Below are 18,897 nucleotides of genomic sequence, written 5' to 3'. Positions count from 1 at the left end.
GAAGTCCCAATGGTACAATAGATAAGAGCGATCATAAAAAAGTGAACCTCGTGCTAAAGTTCCATGCTGCATGCAGATATAATCGATCTATATTTAAATCTATGGATTAAAGAATGAAACACTGCTGAATCATTTCAAATGCTTATGTGCCACAGTGCTGTATCTTAACAATGCTATGCACACAAACCCAGAGAAAATGCACACAGTTCTGAAACAACTCAAAGTGTCTTCTGCTACCTTAAAGACGTATGTTGCTCCCCCTCCTCCGCCTCCTCCTCCAGCCCACTCTACACCAGCCTGCAGCTTGAGGTTGTCTTCAATCACAGATGACTCTCCGAGGCAGATCTTTTTGGTGTGAGGATTTCTCTAAAACATGTGGAAGATGGAAAATCAAGCTCCACAAGGTTTTTAAAAAAAAAGAAAAAGAAAAGTTGCAGAAACATGAACTTGGCATTAAAAAAGGAAAATCAGAATTTGGGACGCCGTCTCGTCTCTCCTCTTTAAGACATCCTACTCATCCCACATCAACAAATCCTTCCAGCCTGTTCTCACCCTCACTATACTCACCCCTGGGCATGCGTCTTCTCCCTGGTGTCCCACCAAGATGTAAAGCATATCTCCTTTTTCCAGAGGAAAGATGGCAGAAATAAAGACCCCATGGTTGCGTTTGTTGTGGTTTTTGGCTCCTTTTCCTCCTGCAGCCCCATAAGCAGAGATCCTGAGGGGGGATCATTGCAACAGAAGGAGATTTAATCCTTGGTCTTAAATGAAGTGCTTTTAGGCTTAGCCACGCACTGTATACCGTAATGGATAGCAAATACCTCATTACACTGAGCAAACGGCTGCAGATGTCTGTTGTAAAATGTGGATTATGAAATAGTTACCAGTGATCCTAATAAGATTCCTTATTACGAACTTACATCGTGTTAATGTGGCTAGGAATTACATGTGTGTATAATTTAACTACCAAAGTCCACTTTTTACAAAAACCGGTACATGTTCCCTGGCTCGGTATCACCGACCACTTACAGGTATCTGTTAGTAGCAGGCACCTTCCACATCTGAATTCCTTTCAAGTGTCCCTCCTTCCCCACAGTAACGTTGATATTTTTGTTCCTGTAAGTGCTGTCACACTGGGCTTGGGTTGGGCCCTGTGGTCCACTGGCACCGCATGATGTAAACCACCAAGTCATCAGAGAAACCTCTACAAAAGGCAATAGAGGGGGAAAAAATACTGCTTTTAGTTGTTTAATAAGCTGCAAAAACTATAACCATTTTCACATTGTTATGTGGAGGGGGGGGGGGTACCAAAAGCATGAAAATCGGTAAACAGCTGAGATAAGATACACAGTGAAGAACAGATGCATACATATGGCACATCTATAAGAGTCACAGGTAATTGCATTAAGGAGCTGGCATGTAATTGCCGAACACAGGCTGGATTAAAAGCTTCTGGTTAGCTGTGATGAGTAAACAATTGACCACCTGGTGTGCAAATTGTGCAAACAGAATGAATTAAAGATGACACAGTAGACTGGGACACTTCAGAAATTCACACGCTATACAAGATAACTGCTGGAGCTGTACACTACCTGAGGCCAAAGGCTCTGGAAGGGGGCTTAAGAAATCTTCAAAGTCGGTCGTGGGCAGCAGAAAGTTGAGATCTGATGGAGGGGAGGGGAAGCCAAAGTAAAGGTAAAGGCAGGGGAAGAAAAAAAAGAGAGGAGTCACAGTCACTCATCTGGATTTCACCTGATTATGAACTATATTTAGAATGAAAGTGGCACAGATTTCCTGAGAACAGGGCTACACCATGAAAACCTTTCTATCTTGGCAGTGTTTACCCACTGTGGAGTGTACAGACACGGGATTTTTGTCCGTTTATTGGTGGTAAAGGTTGTACGCTCCTCATTGCCAAGCCCTTAGGCAACAAGAGCCGTTAAGGTCTTATAACCCTCTCGAACACAACAAGATCCCCGCATAGAGTGAGATCATAAATGTGATGGGCAGACTCATTATTCTGAATTATTGCTTTCTAAATTTACTCTAGAAACCTGATTTAAAGCCGAAGTCAGTTAGAAAATGTTCCGTCCTCGCCCAACTGCAGAAGCGCAACAGACAACTGCGCCTCCCTGGAGGCTTCAAACCATATTTCTCCTAAATCCCGCCGAAACAAAAACAGACCTTTTCATGTCTTTGTTATTAGCGTAGCACCATAGTGGCTTGTAAAAGTCTGCTCTCTACTTTGAGAATTAAAAGCTGAAGTGCAACAACACGGGAGCAGGAATGTTGGCACACACTGCTGTCGTACTGCGGCGCTACATTTGCAGCAAATCATGAAACGTCGGTTACCCACATGTCTCAGCCAATCAACTAAACGGGGCATCAAACGAATAACTGAGGGCCGCTGTGGTGCTGAACAAAACACAGCAGTTGGGGAGGTCTCTCTGTGCTCCTCCCAAGCTCAGCCGCAGTTTGATTTCATAAAGTGCACCGATCATTACGAAAGCAAAGACTAAATATGCGGTAAAGCAAGACAAATGTGTGTTTTAGCCCTTGAGAACTTTTAAAGAAATCTGTATTGGCTTTACTTAACGGTTGTGTGATCTTAGCTTACCTGACTGGAAGCAGGCTGCTCCAAGTGCAATGTCATCTAGAGCAACGTCAGCATTGGAGCCTTGTCCCCACACAGCTGTCACTTTAACACGAAACCTGGAGCAATCAGAGAATTACAGTTGTCTTTTCTTATGAGAAAGCAGCAGGATTTCAATCCCAGTGAGTGTACTTAAACTCTTCAGAGTAAAGTAGGAGTGAAATCTCTTTTATTATGAGCACTAAATCTGATTACACATTCTTTAGATGAAAGGAGCAATTTTCCTTTTCTTATCACTGACCTAAAGCATGTACTCATCCCTAAGCTCCACTATCTCTGACAGGGGAAAACAAAGGAGAAAATGTAACTTTATGGGGCTCCATGGGAAAAAGAGGTGAGTAAACCTCAACGACACATCATCCCTTTAACACACGAGAGATCAGCCTTTATTCTTTCATCCTTCCCCCTGTTTGTTTTCCTCTTATGTACCCGTGATGAAGGTCAGTCAGTTCCAGGGCAACCGGTTCCCAGTTATCTTCGGCTTGACCATTCCTCTCCCAGACCGGTACCGTGGCGACGGTCCCGTTTTCCTCTATAGCCACTTGCAACGAGCCATTAAAATGACCACGCAGGTACAGAGAGAAATGCATCTACACAAACAGAGATGAAGATCATTAAGATTTTTGGTGAGATATTTAGTATGATTTGAACTCCCCCACACAGACACAGACAAGACAATCAAACATGCTTAAATTGAATAATTCACCTACTACGTCAGGCGAGTAACTGACCTGGCAAGCAACAGAAGAGACTGGACGAGGGAATGCAGAGCTCTGAACGAACGCTTCTTTAAGTGAATTACTCTCTCTGACAGGGAGAAACAAGAAGTGCCCTAGGGGAAGACAATAAATGTAACACATTTACCAGGTTATGTGATTTAGCTAGTTAGTTAGATTTTTGAGCTGAACCCACATCAATCTTTCTTATTGATCAACATAAACCAGCAGCTTATAAAAGTAATGACTTTTATGGAGACGCAAATTGGCCATAGACGCGAGGCAGATAAAGTACTTAAAGCTAAAAGAATAAAGTGCTGTATGAATGTGGGGTTAAAATGTGACTTGTAGACTAAAGCGCATTGAGGTTAACAGAGCTGTAAATGTAATGCAATGCTCTGCTAGTCTCAATGAATGCCGGACACTAATTTGCTTGCTAAATGACTTGTGTACAGCCACAAGATGGTCAGCTGACATTTCAGTCAACCTGAATAGAGCATATTAACTACCAGTTACAATTACATCTTTTATTTCATCTTCTGCTGGCAATCCTGCTTTCATCCTCTTTCGACATGCAAAAAAACCTCCTGCAGTGTTTTACATTTGCCTGACAAACGAAAGCTCCACAGTTCAATCCTGGGAAGAAACTTACACCCCTTGGGGTTGCTTCAAGAGCATCCAGCGTAAAAATGTTGCCAGATCAAATACGTGGCACTACCTGCTGCGGCAAGCCCTCGTGAATAAGGAGTAGCACCCGTCAGGTCTTTCTGACAAGCATACATATGCTTTAAAGTTACACTGCGAACTAGAAATGACCTGACAACGCTTCTCAGACAATGCAGCAATAGCGGTTTTATTGTTTTTACTTACTGAACATCAAAACAAGCATTCTCGTCATTGGCTGTGTATTAAAAAAGAGTAAATGCAAAAATCCTGTTTGCAACAAAGGAAAATTAAGAAGTTTTGACACAAGGAAATGTGAGCTTCAAAAACAAATGAGGGTATTTTCCCATCACTCCACACCGCAATAATTCATCTGAGCTGGAGGAGATTCACCAGAGGAAGAGTAATTAAATTAGGGCATAATTCACATGTGCTGTGCACACACACGCACACACATTCACACACAAATGCAGACACAAACCTTGTGTGCGCTGCAGAGCGAAACCCTGCATGTCTTTTCTCTTCGTGAGCTCATCTCCTGCAACTCTCCTCCAGCCCGAGTGCTGGTTGGACATAGACCAACCACATGAATCCCCGTCAAACGAACAGTATGAGCCAAAGGGGAGAGCATCTGGGAAGGAAGCAGATTATCATCATACTTCAAAAAGACAGAGACCACAGCTGCTAAAAAGTCCATCTCCTACCCCGGATTCCTCGTCTTTCAGACAAGAATTATATTTTGAAAGAAATCATCCGAGCACAAATTATACGGAGGATGTTTTTCTTCACGTGAAAGTCGCGCGTGTGTGTGTTTTCTTCTGTCACTCTCCACACTTTGCACTACACGTGTACTGCGACACATTTCAGATCAGAGCACTGCGATTACTCCCAGACCTTTTAGGATGTGTTTTTTTCAGTTTCACCTTCAAAGTGAAAATGTTGTCCAACAACTCCAAAACATAGTGACTCTTATCAGTTTTGGGGGCTTGCAAATACTTCACTGGGTCAACATATACTGCTCAAAAAAATTACTTCTTTGAGAAGATGCCACATTGTTTGAAATGAAAATTCTTATCTTACAGAGGGTTGAAATAACAGAAACCCTGAAAATCTAGATTAAAAAACGATGCAGCAGGCTTGTCCATTTTCCTGATATTCCATTGCTGCAACTCAAGATATTACTTAGTAATTTGTATGGCCTACAGGTGCTTGTGTGCATGACTGACATCCTAATGAGACGACTCATGGTGTCCTGGGGGATCTCCCATCAGATCTGGACCAGGGCATCGCTGAGTTGCTGGAACAGTCTGAGGTGCATCATGAACTAGTAGGAATCCACTGCAACAGCACAGGATCTGACAGAAGGTGCTGTTGCCTAACCGATCTGAGGTCTGTGTCTCCCTCCATGGATACGTTTCCCCAAACCATCACTGACCCACCACCAAACTGCTTGTGCTGAATGATGTTAAAAGCAGCTTAATGTTCTCCACAGGTCAACCTGCTCTCATCTATGAAAAGCACAGGGCAGCAATGGCCTTCAGGCCACCATCATGAAGTCTGTTTCTGATTGTTTGGTCAGAAGCATTCACACCAATAATCTTCTCATCCTGTTCTTTCTTACATAAAGGAGCAGATACTGGTTGTCCTGGTGGATTAAAGTCTTTGTACGACCCCCTCCTGCTCTCCTAGAATAACTGTCTGTCTCCTAGGATACCTCAGTGCTCTTGGAGATACCCTACCTGTGCAACCTCTGTAGGGTCCAGGTATTGCCTCATGCTACCAGTAGTGACACTGACCCTGGCCAAATGGAAAAACAATCAGAAAAGATGAGGAGGGAAAAAATGCCAGTGACCTCCACCTGTAAAACCATTCCTGTTTTGTTGCCTGTTGTTAATTTCATTAATACCAGAGGAGCTGAAACGGATTAACGATCCCCCCTGCTGCCTAACTGACCAGATCAATATCTCAGGAGTTGAACTGGCGTTCCTTCATATCTGAGGTAATGTATTTTGCTGAAAAGCTAGGACATGAATCACTTGTTGCATAAAATGCACAGCACACATGCAGACTATCCTTTGATAGTCAGCATGTGTAGGTTTAACCACCAAGAAGTATGAGGTCAAATAATCAATTTAAAACATATGTGTAGGCATATCTTTGAGCTTTTTAGGTACCTTGTGATAAGGCTATGTTTATGCTATGGAAGCTGCCCCGACTCCACCTTTGTCCTTGATGCAGACGGGAGATCGGTGTAATGCTTCTCCTCTCACTCTAAGCATGTATTTAATTGTGAAAGAAGCCAGAATACAGATAGAGCTGTTTCCAGTTTTTGTGCTAAAATAGACAAAACATGTAAGCCACCTCTCTATAGAACCCACAGAGATTAAATTGATACCGATGTTTGCACATGAAAGTGGTTAAGACACCCGTGTGCTCGTTGAAGAAATTACATCTCCGCTGTGGCCTTTCCCCCCAGCGTTTCACAGCTCAAGTGCTTTAAATAACCCTGACTATATCGATTTTACTGACTGAAGCGTTTTGCCTTTTCAGTGTCTCGGAGAGTTTTTTCTTTGCACACAGTGATTGATGTTATAAAAAAGAGAAAGAGGTAACTTGTTAGATTGTGATGTGAGAGGAACTGAAAGGTAATGACTGATGCTTTTTTGTGCATGTTTTTTTCAATAGGATAATAAATCTGCAAAGGGTTTATCATATTATCTGAAATCTTTGATGTAGACAGAGAAGAGAGCTTTGAGAAGAGAACAGCCAATTGGATTCCTGACACTACATTTTACTGCTAATTAGGAAAAAACACACTAGGCGGTGAAAGCGTTTTAATGCAAATTATCCGAGGAAGAGAATCTGCACTCAGGTTTCAGACTTTAAACACCCCACATAATACTCATTCTCTACACTTTAAATTTATTGTGTAAAGGCCCTTGGCATGGAATAATCTTGTGCCTTTGGTGAAAGGATTAACAATTTATCATGGACTTAAATTTTATACAGCTAATGCAAATGGATTACAGCTTGCCAATAGCTCGCTGACTGCTTCAGGACTGCGCAACAGTACGCTGGCCTGATATAACTCCCGATGTGCACAAACTGAAGCATTCACACGTGTTTTCCTGCTCATAATGCTGTCGCTATAAGAATCGGTCAGATGGTGCAGATGAAATCGAATCAAATACATCATCATAAAAGCTCTGCTGCACTCTGTGTGATTTTATTTAAAAAAAAACAACAAAAACAAAATCTCACCACAGATGAAGCCCTCGTCTTCTCCATAAGGACAGTCCGTGTGGAAGTTACACACTTGGCTCGTGGCGATGCAGTCTCCTGAGTGGTTGCAGTGGAAAGATTCCTCACAAATGGGACTCATTTCACCGAAATGGTGTTCTGCAATGGAGACAACCACACAACAACTGTAACAAGGTACAAAGCAGATTTAGAGGCCCGGTGAGTTAGGATGAGCGACGAGGCAGCTTTTACAGGAAGGTCGGTTGATTCTGCGGAGGGGCTTTTCTTGACTCGCTGCTCTATACCGTAGAGACTTGAAAAATGTGAAACCACTGAGAAAAAAGGTTCAAGAAATCTGCAAAACAGACCAGGCATCTTTTGCCTGTTTGCAAATTGACCGCAAATCATGAGCTTTTTAATTTTCCTGACACCAGAGCATTTTTGTGTGCTGACATTCACTTGCAAAACATGCATGAGACAAAAAAAGGAAACCTAAACACGTTTTGAGTGAATCAGTTTTCATAAGCAACCTTAACTGTAATCTGTAGAGAGAAAAGTTCTCCTGTAGCAGCTGTGGAAACGTTAAAACACGAGTATGTGCTACTGTGAAAGTACCTCAGGTTTTAAAATAAAGTTTACAGCTGGTTCCTTTTATCTGGTCTGTGCGGTCGTAGGTGCTTATCACAGGAAATGACCATGAGCATCTGGTTTGAAAGCTCTTAACGACCCGATAAACTCACCTGATTCGCAGTTTATGAACTCCAGCGAGTCCAGAGCCACAGTGGCTTCTCTCTCACACGAAGTGTAGAGCAGGGTCACCTGAAAGGGTCCAGCCACCCAGCCAATCGGAACTCCAAAAATCTGCCACTCAGCCCTGCATTAAGCAATCACACAGAAACAAAATCAATCGAATTTCTCACATAAGCAGCAGCCCTGGGCCTTGTACTATGAAGCGAACTCAACATACCCAGGGTATCTCTCCAATATCTAGATTCACTTTCCCTAGCATCAGCAATTTGGGTAGCGTCAGCAAACTCTGGTTTTCCCCTCTGGGTTCACATGAAAGTAGTTGCTTTGGCAACAGCCAATAAGTATACTGGCAGCAGAGGGGCTGAGTTTACAAAGGATCCAGAAAGTATAAGATTACAAGAATTTAAAGAGGTTGGACTCATAATACAGACCGATGCTCATCAGTGAAACACAAAAACATCAGCCCCTCTTACTTTCGACGCGCAGAGGTTTGAGGAGTGGTGACACGATTTAGGTGATTCATTTATACCTGCTAATCTCTTACTTGGAGCATAACCTGTAAGTCACCATGGTGATTTACCCCAGGAAGAAATGAACCACCTTCATAATACAATAACCTCCGTGCTAACCCTGAAGTTCATTCATAGTACACACTTCTGAACTTTTGTGGACCTTACCTGACGAAGGTGCACGTGAGAACCAAAGATCTCACACAGTTAGAGCTCACATCAAAATGTCAGCTCACCAGTGCAAACTACACGTATTATCCAGCTGCAGTGATTTGTAATGATGGGAGAAAGCGCAGGTAATAGACTGGTGCATTCATAGCTAGTGGTGATCTCGCTGTGATCTGCCTCCAGCATGCTCTACTCAGACATCATCTTCACCTAAACCAAAAAGACTCTTTCCATTAGTAAGGTGAAAACTGTTTCCTGCTGTGCGCTACATTTGAAGACAACTGCGGACCACGTCCTGACTTGACTCTCCCCCACGTCTTTCAAAGTTCACATGTGAAAACAGCTACATGTGTATCTTTTTTTTCTAACTCTAATTTTTGGCTTTTATAGTTACATTAAAAAGAAGTGCATTAAAAGTAAAACAAGTAAAGGTTAAAACAAGAGTATCTTCACTTTCTTGCCTTCTTTATGCAACATTACTGCCAAGATGATTTATTTTGTATAAAAGCCTGCACTGCAGTTTCTACAGTCAAGTTTGCATTTGTTATATGTTCTGCTAAAGCCCTCTGCATTCTCTGAAATAAAGAACCTTTGTAATGTATGAAAACTGAAGCTGAATATTAAAATCCTTCACCTGCACCCTCTTCTCATTTCTCACCATAGTGTTTTACTAAATAATGTTTGAGCCTTCTTCCATCTGTCATTTATTGGCACATTTCCACTACTGCTGCCATTATCAACCATGGGAACCGCACTCCTCCATGAGCATGTGTTCCACGTAACAAAAGCACCAAACATGTCGCTATTATTCAGCATAATCCATCTGTCACCTTGTCATAAGTCCAACCTGATTGTGTTTTCACAAAGCTGGCCCACAGCTGTGTGATTATAGGTGGCGTAATAAAGCAAAGCAAATCCTGCTACCTGGGATATGTGACAGCACCCAAGATTTACCTCACACGTCACAAATCCTGCTCTCCATTTCTAAAAATACGTCCATGCTACGTAGCGCCAACTGCCTATCGCATATGCAAACTAGACTATTTTCACCATGAAAGCTGTTTAGAGATCAGTGCCCGGAAATTATGTTTGACCATTGAAACTTTTGCCTCTGCAGTGCTGCCTGATCTCCTCTGGTGTGACAAAACAGTGATCCCTCATCTATGTTTTCATTCAGAGAAAGCAGGAGGTGGTGAGCAAAGTTTGTACTGATGTGATCAGAAGAAGTTGCAATGTTTCCAACACACACGGTGGCAAATGGTGATTAAGTAGGACGCTGTGTCGACAAGTCTAACTCCTGTTAACGCATTCACACCACCTGGTCACCAGTTTGCTCCTCACACGATGCACAACCTTCAGTCTTGGAAACTTTGGACTATGTCAAGTTCTCATCACGAGGATTGTTTCTCCACACGAAATCCAGGCCTCCGGACGTTCAAGGTGAATAGGAAAATCACAGACCGCACACTGCGAGTGATTAAAAATGGCAGCAGCGATCAAAGTGGTTTTGAAAGAGAGATTAGCCTAATTCTAAGTGGTACGGGTTTTTTTTTCTTATTTGTCTGTCCCAAGTACACAAAACTTTTTGACAACACCTCATACAGCCCGATGTCAACTCCTGTGACCATTCAGTCTCTATTTATGCACTTAACAAAATTGCGCCATATGTCAATACGCATGACATCCCACACAACGCACAACACACACTGAACTACTTCACTGAAAGATGAAGCCTGTTGGATGGTAACTGTGCTTTAAATGAAGAGTGTGTCCAGACATTGTATCTGCAGATTTTGTTGGATGAATAGCCAGCTTAATAAATAAAGTCACTGTGTGTGAGTGTGTGTGCTTGTGACTCATAATGGAATTGCACAGCCCATTACTGCGCAGCCACTAACAAACCCAATGTACAAACTTATTGCATATGCCAATCCATCCTCCTCTGTCCTAACCAATTATATGTAACTTCATTTCCAGCCTGCTTCTAGTCTCAGGAATGCTTTTAGCTGTTCTAAAGATAGTTGTGCTTCAGCATTAGATCAATAGGAAATATCTGTCCGTGTTTCCCAAACAACACGCAGTCACAATTCTACAGCTTGCCTTAGATGATAGGCAGGAAACATTTTTCTTACATAACTTTAGTGGGACAGAAGTGTGCCTTCTGTTTTTTTTTTCAGTGAAGAGGACTGGTTGTGTTGCACAATAACAAAAGGTGAGTGTGTTCGCTGACCTGCGGTCGTCTCCTCCCCTGTGGTGCAGCATCTCCGAGTGAACGTCTGAATCTGGTTGAGCAGGCTTGATCAGCAGTGTGAGGTTCCCCACCACGGGGCCGGCCTCATACACAGCCACCTGAAGCAGGCAGTCCATGCTGCTTTTTGGCAATACTGGGCTCATTAAGTGGTAGTCACATTTCCCAGAGGCCTCAGCTTCAGGTGACGGGGTTAAAAGAAGGAAGTGTCCTAAGGTAATAAAACAAAGTGGAAAATTCATGGTTGACTATTTTATAGCAGCCTCATAACACTGTCTAATGCTTTAGCGTTATGACAAATTCTGGATTAGGGTATATTTGAATATATGAAGCACAGAGTGAAAGAAAATGTCAATTGAGAAGCAACGTTTTCACACAGTAGCTCAAAGACTCTTCTAAACATATTTGACAGAAGAAAGAGGAACACTGTGTATCAGAGCACACTGATTTAGCTGCTCCTCTGTGAGTCTCTGCACTCTTACCATCAGACCTTCCCTCTGAGTTGTCAGTTGCAGGCATCATCCCAGCCTTTGTACTCTGTGGTTGCTGTGGCGACACCAATAACCAGTCACTTCGGCTGCTGTTCGATAAAGTCCAGAGACACGGTGACTCAAAATCACAGGAGGGAACTGCAACACATGAAACAACAAAGATGAAAACTCAATTTTAAAAAAAAGAGTCCATCAAATTATGTAGATTATTTGTTGTTGTTTTTTTAATGTTTTTGTCTGAATGTGTAATTACTGTATCGATTTAAAAATGCACTGATTTGATTACAGCTCCAAGCTAACAAATATACTGAAATATAAACATAAAATACGTCTTAATGGCATTTTTTTCCCCACTAGCCTGAAATAATCATATTTATACACACATGCAAAACAGCCCCAAATCTATGAACTGAAAAAGTGTATATTTCTCACGTTATCTTTATCCCACTATGTATAAAATCTTGAAACGAACTGATACTGTATTAAAGAAAAAAACAACTTGTCCGCAAAACTTCACAGTAAATAAACAGCATCTGCGATTTCACAAAAAAAGCCTCCAAACTCATTTATATGAATGCATGCCTGAGTGGGGATGAGTAACACCATATGTTTTTTAGGCTTTTTTTTGGGGGGGGGGGATTGGGGTGGCGGTGGTGAGTGGAAATATGAGAAATGTGTTTCTTTATTATCTCGAGACCAGAAAAATCCCAACAGAACTAAAGAAAAAAGTTAGGATGCAACTCCTCCAGTGATGCTTCTCTCTGAAAATGTCTCTCTTTAATATAAAAAAGTAATAAAACGCAAATTCCAAACACATAAAGGATAGACAAAACTAGACAGGAAAAACTGTGCCTGAGAAAATGAAAAGCTGTGAAGGATATATATTTTAAAAAAGCCACAACATTTTAAAAAAATTGTATAAAATGTCAGCTCAAGGCCTTTAGTTCCACTAAATCAAATTTAAATCCAAAATCTGTTTAAAAGTCAAACAGACAGAGCCTTTGACTGATTTTGTGTCTGTCTGTGTGGGGGTTGATGAACAGGAAGGGGACGGAGGAGACGTTCAAGACATCATGTGACAACTGGAGAGGAAACTGCCTTAACCACTAATATGGCAGCAAGCCAGGGGAATTAGGAATCCCTCCTGGGATAAAGCACAGAATTATTAACTAATTATTTCATATTAACCCACATTCATTTCTTTAAACCAGATAAAAGAGTAGCCTTCCTCTGATCACAAATGATGTAAAAATGTTGCTTTTTCACAGGCATCAACATGCTACTTGTGCTCCTGGCAATTGAAAATCTAACAGGGGAGTGTTGTTACAGCTCGAGTGATGCTTACACTTGAAATTCAAAATGGGTAGTTTTGTCTCAAAAATCCAGTTTTTCAGGGATAATTCCCAATGTAGTCATCTTTGACAGATGCCAGTCTTTTTGATCCTCTGCCTGCACGACAAACTACTCAGGTTCTTAATTTAACCATGCTTTCCAGTCAAAGAAATATTCATATAGATGCATGCAATGAGTGTAAGAAAAGCAATAAAAACAACCCAGGTGATAACTGGAATACAGATTTTCAATTTGTGTCAAATCATCAACACATCAGTATTCTAGATACAAACTCACAGTGGCTGTCATTGTCCAGGGGATGAGGAAGAAACTCATCTGGGAAGTCTTCGTCCAGAAATCGGTCAAAAAGGGCGTGGCAGGTACTGCTCACTAATGACGGAGACAAACAGGTTTTATTAGTTCGAGACGTCATACAAGCATTTCACTGTCTTCAGTCACTCTAGTAAACTGCAGCCATCAGAACCGCTTTAACTCTTCATGGCAAAAATTCAACAAGGTGTTGGAAACAGTCCTCAGAGAGTTTGGTCCATATTGACACGATAACATCTCGCAGCTGCTGTAGATTTTGTCGGCTGCACATCCATGGTGCAAAACTTTCCATCACATCCCAGAGGCTACTGGACTGAGATCTGGTTACTGTAGTTCTTAGTGCTTAGTTAGTAATAAAGGACCAAACCTGTGCCAAACTGTACAGAGAGAAATTCCCTAACACCATTACATCATGACCATTGATACAAGGCAGGGTTTATCTATGCTTTCACATTTACGCACATCCTCAGACCAGGCAAGACTTTTCCAATCCTCTGTTGCCAAATTTTGGTGAGCCCATGGGAATTGTAGCCTCTGTTCCCTGTCTTTAGCAAGCAGGAGTGGCACCTGGTCTTTTGATATGGTCACCTTGATTGATTTGATTGATTTTCCCATTGGTTTGAGATACTGTTGCCTTCCTGTCAGCTTGAGGCAGTCTGGCTTTTCAACTCTAACCTTAGGTAACAAAAAGGCATTTTCACCCAAAGAACTACCGCTTACTTGATATTTTCCTCCTCTCGGAGCATCCTTTGTACTGTAAACCTGACATGCCTAAATCTATTAAGTTGCTGTGATTGGCAGGTGTACCTAACAAAGTTGCCAGGCAGTGTATCTTTTTGTTTTGATAAACAGAATCAATAATTTTCATGGATGAGTCAAAGAGAAACGCTCAGATTTAGTATGAATAGCTAAAATAAAGGAGGTTTACAGCAGCGTCTACCAATAAACCATGCTGCTGCAAACAAGACGAAACAAAGTGTAACGCTGTTAAGAAAAACAGCAAAGTGGTCGTCTGAATCCAGGCTGTGGAAACCTAAAAACTAGTATGACGCATAATTGCCCTGAGTTTCCACTGCTGCCTCGTTAGCGCCGCAACAAAAGTGCTACAAAACTAACACCAGAATTTTCAGGTGTGAAAACATATTGTTAGCATGAAGTTTCACATGAATTAGAGGACTTTACATGTCAAGACGAAAAACGAAAGCAATTACCAACTGGCCCTTTCCCAGCTTAACTTTTATTTTATTTGATTCCTTATTTTTTTGGCATCTGTCTGAGACCTTTAATAAAACAAAGTGGGGTTCTGGCAGCACTTCACATACAAGCAAGAGTCATGGAAAGGAATAAAACTGCTGCGATACAGTAACTTTAACAGTAAACCAACGCTTTTAGATACACAAGCCTTGAATCCATGAAAAAAACAGCAGTAATTTCTGCTATGCAAGAAACTCCACACACTGGAAATTCTTCCAGCATGTGGCACTTTCCTCAGCTCATTGTGAAACCAACCTCTCAGTCTATTAGATGTAGCTGAGTCAAAATGTTTTTACTGTCCCCCGTTTAATTCCATCCCTTTCAAAGACAGCTTGCCTTGAGGCTTAAATGCTCACACAACCACCAAAATATAATATTTTTTATCTTTTTCTCCTCGTAGATAAACTCTTACATGAATGGAAATATACATACAGAAATAGCATTCACTGCTTCGCAGCAACAATCAACAGACATGCTCTTATTTTGGAGACGCAAGCTGAAAGAAAAAGTCACATTCAACGTATTAACTAGCATGACGAGTGGACAATGAGGGAGATGATAATATCTTAGAGGGTCACAACTCAAATGTTGCAATGGCCCCTGAACAGTGGCGTTACTGTTATCTGATGCCTGCAGGGCAAAGTCAAAAAAGCCAAGCAGGACAAATTCAATAGCTGAAATTGCTGTTTACTGAAAGCGGTTAGTGATGCTAATGATGAGGAGGTGAGGGGTCGTGCCTATGAATGGCAGCCTTGCTATTTATTGATAATTATGGAATAACAGCTGCTATGGATAGTTCCGAGCACGGAAACGGGAAAAATTAAACTGTAGGAAAAAAGAAAAGGATTCAGCCAAAAGAAGAAAAAAAAATTAACCCGCTATTATTAACATGAGCTTGGGAATCCCCCAAGAATCCAAACGTTTTATTTTACTCCCTCCAACTCCTTTCTTATCTTGTCCAGTATGGATTTAAAAGATAAAGAACAAAAGAAATACAAATTTAAAAAAAAAAACACCCAAACACTCTCTTTTAAGCTAGAAAGGAAATGAAAGAATTACTGAACTATCTGCATCATCATCAGCCGGCAGCGAGTTTCTTTGATGACAATCCAGGACTCCGACTACACTGTTACTGCACCAAAGGCCTTTGAGGAGAGTGTAACTTTTAAAAGCTGTCAGCTCAGTTGAAAGCAAAGCCTGCCCTTGTTAGTTTCTCTATCAAGGTACCGTGGAGTCAGAAAACTGCTGTGCGTTGTAGTTTAGCTAAGTTCAAGGACGGGGCTTTGTTGCAGATCTGAACAGCTCAATAGAAAAGGCAGCAAACTAGCAGGGGCCTCTTTGCCACCAGTTTGCTGTCTCTCCGTCACTCAGCAGAAGTGAAACCATTAAGAGTGAGCTTTTGTTTAAAAGCAAGATCAGCCAGAATCAAAGGAACTTATCATCAGGCCACAGAGCAGTGGCCTGATGATAAGGTGGATAACCTGGCCTCCATCTCCTTACCTATCTCCTGCTCTGTCATCCATCGCATACGCTGGCCTCTCAGAGGATTTGCTTTGCACCACCAGGAAATGTGTGACAACAACAACAACAACATCATCTGGGCCTGCCTAGAAAGCTTTTTTTTTAAATGTACGTGTGAATATTGGCTGCTTGTCAAGTCAATAAAACTCCAAAATTGCAGCTTCAGAAGGACTCGGAGCAATTTTCTAATGAGCAGACCATGAATTATACAGTTTTCATCTTCAAGGCTAGTTTCTGAGTGCTGAAAGCTATTTATTACATCAGCCTCGGCACTTGGATAAACACATTCGCTCTCCATGTGCTCATGAAAGTGGCATGCTGTAAATGCCTGAGCTAAATTAAGCTAAGCAAGGGTACAACCAGAGCACTGCCTGATGCTATTTACACGCTCGCTCCTGGATTCTCTTTCTCTACCTGTCCCTAAATCATCACATCACCTGACTTAGGGCATTTCTCACTCTCTCTAATGAGTTTTGTAGTTTTGCAGCAAATTTTGCTTCCAGACCAACAAATTAATCATCAATCAATTATGTTGAAAAAGTATTTTTTTCACTTTTGGTGTTATTTAGATGCCACCTTCCGTTTTCAACATGATTAGGGTCTACTGGTCATTTTCACTTAACTCACAAATAATGCTGAAAATAAAGTTTGCATTATTACGGGTGTGGACGTTTTGAGTTACAGGTTGGTGCCATAATGGTATAAAACATGGACGTAGTTTCCAGGTCAGAAAAATCATGCCAGTGTACAAGTATCTTGAACCTGCATTCTACCTGAAGGCCACCAGATGGCGATAGCTGTGGTCTAAAGCAGCGGTCGCCAACCCCCGGGCCTCGGACCGGTACAGGTCTGTGAGTCGTTTGGTACCAGGCCATGAGAGTTGAGGCTCGGGTGTGAAATTTATGGTTTTCAGGGTTTTCATTGGTTTTTATAGTTCTTTTTTTAAATCGTTTTTATCGTTAACTCGGTTTCCCTGGGTCTTTTCCCGTGTGTTCTGAATAAATCCTCCTTTTTTTGGTACCAGTACTGTTTTTTTTTTTTGTATTTATCCGTGACACCTTAAAAGCCAGTCTGTGAAAATATTGTCGGACATAAACTGGTCCGTGGCGCAAAAAAAGTTGGGGACCGCTGGTCTAAAGGAAAACAACTTCAACTCTTTATTATTAAGTGTTTATTGGCTCAGTCACTCTTTTGTTGGCACAGTGAATACAACTTTAAGTGTGTTTAGTAAATCTTGGTTATATTTAACAATAGAGGATTATCTGTGGTATGAAACCACACACTCACTAGCTAACAATTTAGCAATCTTAAGTTGTTAGCCAGTGGGTGCATGGTTTCATGGTCATACTCGCCCTCTTTGTCGCCTCTGTTTTATTGCAGCCAAGATGGCGATGGCATTAACACTCATGCTGAGGCTTCAACAGGACTTCAGAAACCAGTGGCTGATGTCACAGTAGCTACGACCACTTTCTATTTTGTCTGTGGTTGGTGCCTGCCAGACTTGTCTACTAGGCATCACCTTAGCTAATTTGAGCATTTGAGGAGCATTTTTAAAACAAACAAACAATGTAATTACATGTCAAATGATATGTAGCTAGTGTACTTAATGGGCTTAGAGCCAATGTGAAGAAGTTTTCTAAATCTGGTGAGTGAAATTCGGATATTTATTTGTGGGTTTGCGCTAATGGCTACACTTTGCTATCAAACCCCATTGTAGTTAGCTGATAACTTAGTATTCCCACTTCTCATTCAATAAATCTAGCTCCAATAACTCAACGTAGCAACAACAGTAATGCAGCAATGGGTGACATCCCAGATGTGTGTGTGTTTTTTACGATCTATATATCTGAGAAAACCAATAAAGGGAACAAAAGTGGAAAGAATAATATCTGCTTAAAGTTTTATTGTAAGCCATCCAGTAGTTCCTACAGATATTCTTAAAGAGATATGTGTACTATTTAAGTAACACCTGATTATGTGGATTTATACCTCCTTTAAAACAGCACTAGAGCTCAGTGGGACATGACACAGTTCTGCACAGCTCTCACACCTGGTAAAAATAAAAAAATGAGTGTGGAAACATTAAGTACCTACAATTCATCTCCTTGCGCATTATGCAGAATCATCCTTTGTAGCAAGAAGCTTCATCTCTCCACACTCGCCTAATAAAGTCCTTAACCTCTCAAATCTCTTATTCGCTACCAGGCCTTTATCCTTCATTCCCAAGATACATGACAGCTGAACTGGCTATAGACAGAGCCACGATCTATAATTGAAATGAAAGTTCAGCATTTCAGAAGTTTAGAAGTGAAGACAGATGGTGGTTTAGAAGGAGATTAATCAAAAAGGAATAAAATATGGAACTAATATTGTTCTGATATGGAAAAAAATACAAGCCCCACCTCCCCACTCCCAGAAAAAACAATACTAGATCTTAATGTTTTGTCTTATTAGGATTTTATGTCCCACACTACAATTTATTCACCAAAGTGAACCATGCTTTTGCATTTTTCTCACACAAAATGTTGCTTGATGCATATTTCATTTTTTTTTCAGTTTCAAAACAGGCCACTTACATGAGGAATTAATTTCATAATGAGATGAGAACAAAATTAAAATTGATCATTCTATTCATTTTCTATATGGACGATAAAGAGAGAACTTCAAAGGTAATGCCTCACATGAAATTCACATAATAAAAGTCCTCAAGTCTACCCCTGTCCTTGTTAGCATCACTATCATGTGCATTTTAACCATTGTAATTGCTTTCAAGTGTGCAGTTTTGAGCAAAGTGGTCTCAGAACTATGCATTTTATTTATGAGGATGTCAAAGAAAAGGGGGAAAATGAGCCAAATACACTGAAATAAAAAAAACCCCAGCAACTACTCACATTGCCTATTCTTGTAGTGCTTCCTTTCAAGTTAAGAAGTACGATTAAATCACAAATCCAGAAGCAGAAGTGTGCGAAGAAAAAATAAAATCAATGAAGTGGCTGGAGATCCTTCTTACTTAACTGGGGAT

General features: G+C 41.1%; 1 protein-coding gene across 1 annotated transcript in view; it reads right to left on the bottom strand.

Annotated features, from left to right (window-relative positions):
- Positions 1 to 18,897, bottom strand: part of ltk (leukocyte receptor tyrosine kinase) — a 65,673-nt gene that overhangs the window by 22,834 nt on the left and 23,942 nt on the right. The window contains exons 2-14 of the mRNA XM_014331914.2: positions 13,068 to 13,160; positions 11,430 to 11,576; positions 10,930 to 11,158; positions 8,013 to 8,146; positions 7,294 to 7,431; positions 4,514 to 4,663; positions 3,385 to 3,485; positions 3,083 to 3,243; positions 2,618 to 2,712; positions 1,593 to 1,664; positions 1,030 to 1,204; positions 568 to 718; positions 238 to 366 (exon numbers count right to left, since the gene is read on the bottom strand). Of these exons, the coding sequence (XP_014187400.1) occupies positions 238 to 366; positions 568 to 718; positions 1,030 to 1,204; positions 1,593 to 1,664; positions 2,618 to 2,712; positions 3,083 to 3,243; positions 3,385 to 3,485; positions 4,514 to 4,663; positions 7,294 to 7,431; positions 8,013 to 8,146; positions 10,930 to 11,158; positions 11,430 to 11,576; positions 13,068 to 13,160 (1,775 nt within the window). The remainder of the gene's footprint in view (positions 1 to 237; positions 367 to 567; positions 719 to 1,029; positions 1,205 to 1,592; positions 1,665 to 2,617; positions 2,713 to 3,082; positions 3,244 to 3,384; positions 3,486 to 4,513; positions 4,664 to 7,293; positions 7,432 to 8,012; positions 8,147 to 10,929; positions 11,159 to 11,429; positions 11,577 to 13,067; positions 13,161 to 18,897) is intronic.

This window comes from Haplochromis burtoni, unplaced genomic scaffold, assembly GCF_018398535.1.
Source record: "Haplochromis burtoni strain Fernald_Lab_line unplaced genomic scaffold, NCSU_Asbu1 Contig_16, whole genome shotgun sequence".
Classification (NCBI taxonomy): Eukaryota; Metazoa; Chordata; class Actinopteri; order Cichliformes; family Cichlidae; genus Haplochromis; species Haplochromis burtoni.
The sequence above is the reverse complement of the archived record's forward strand: the minus strand, read 5'-3'. Positions and strand labels throughout refer to the sequence as shown.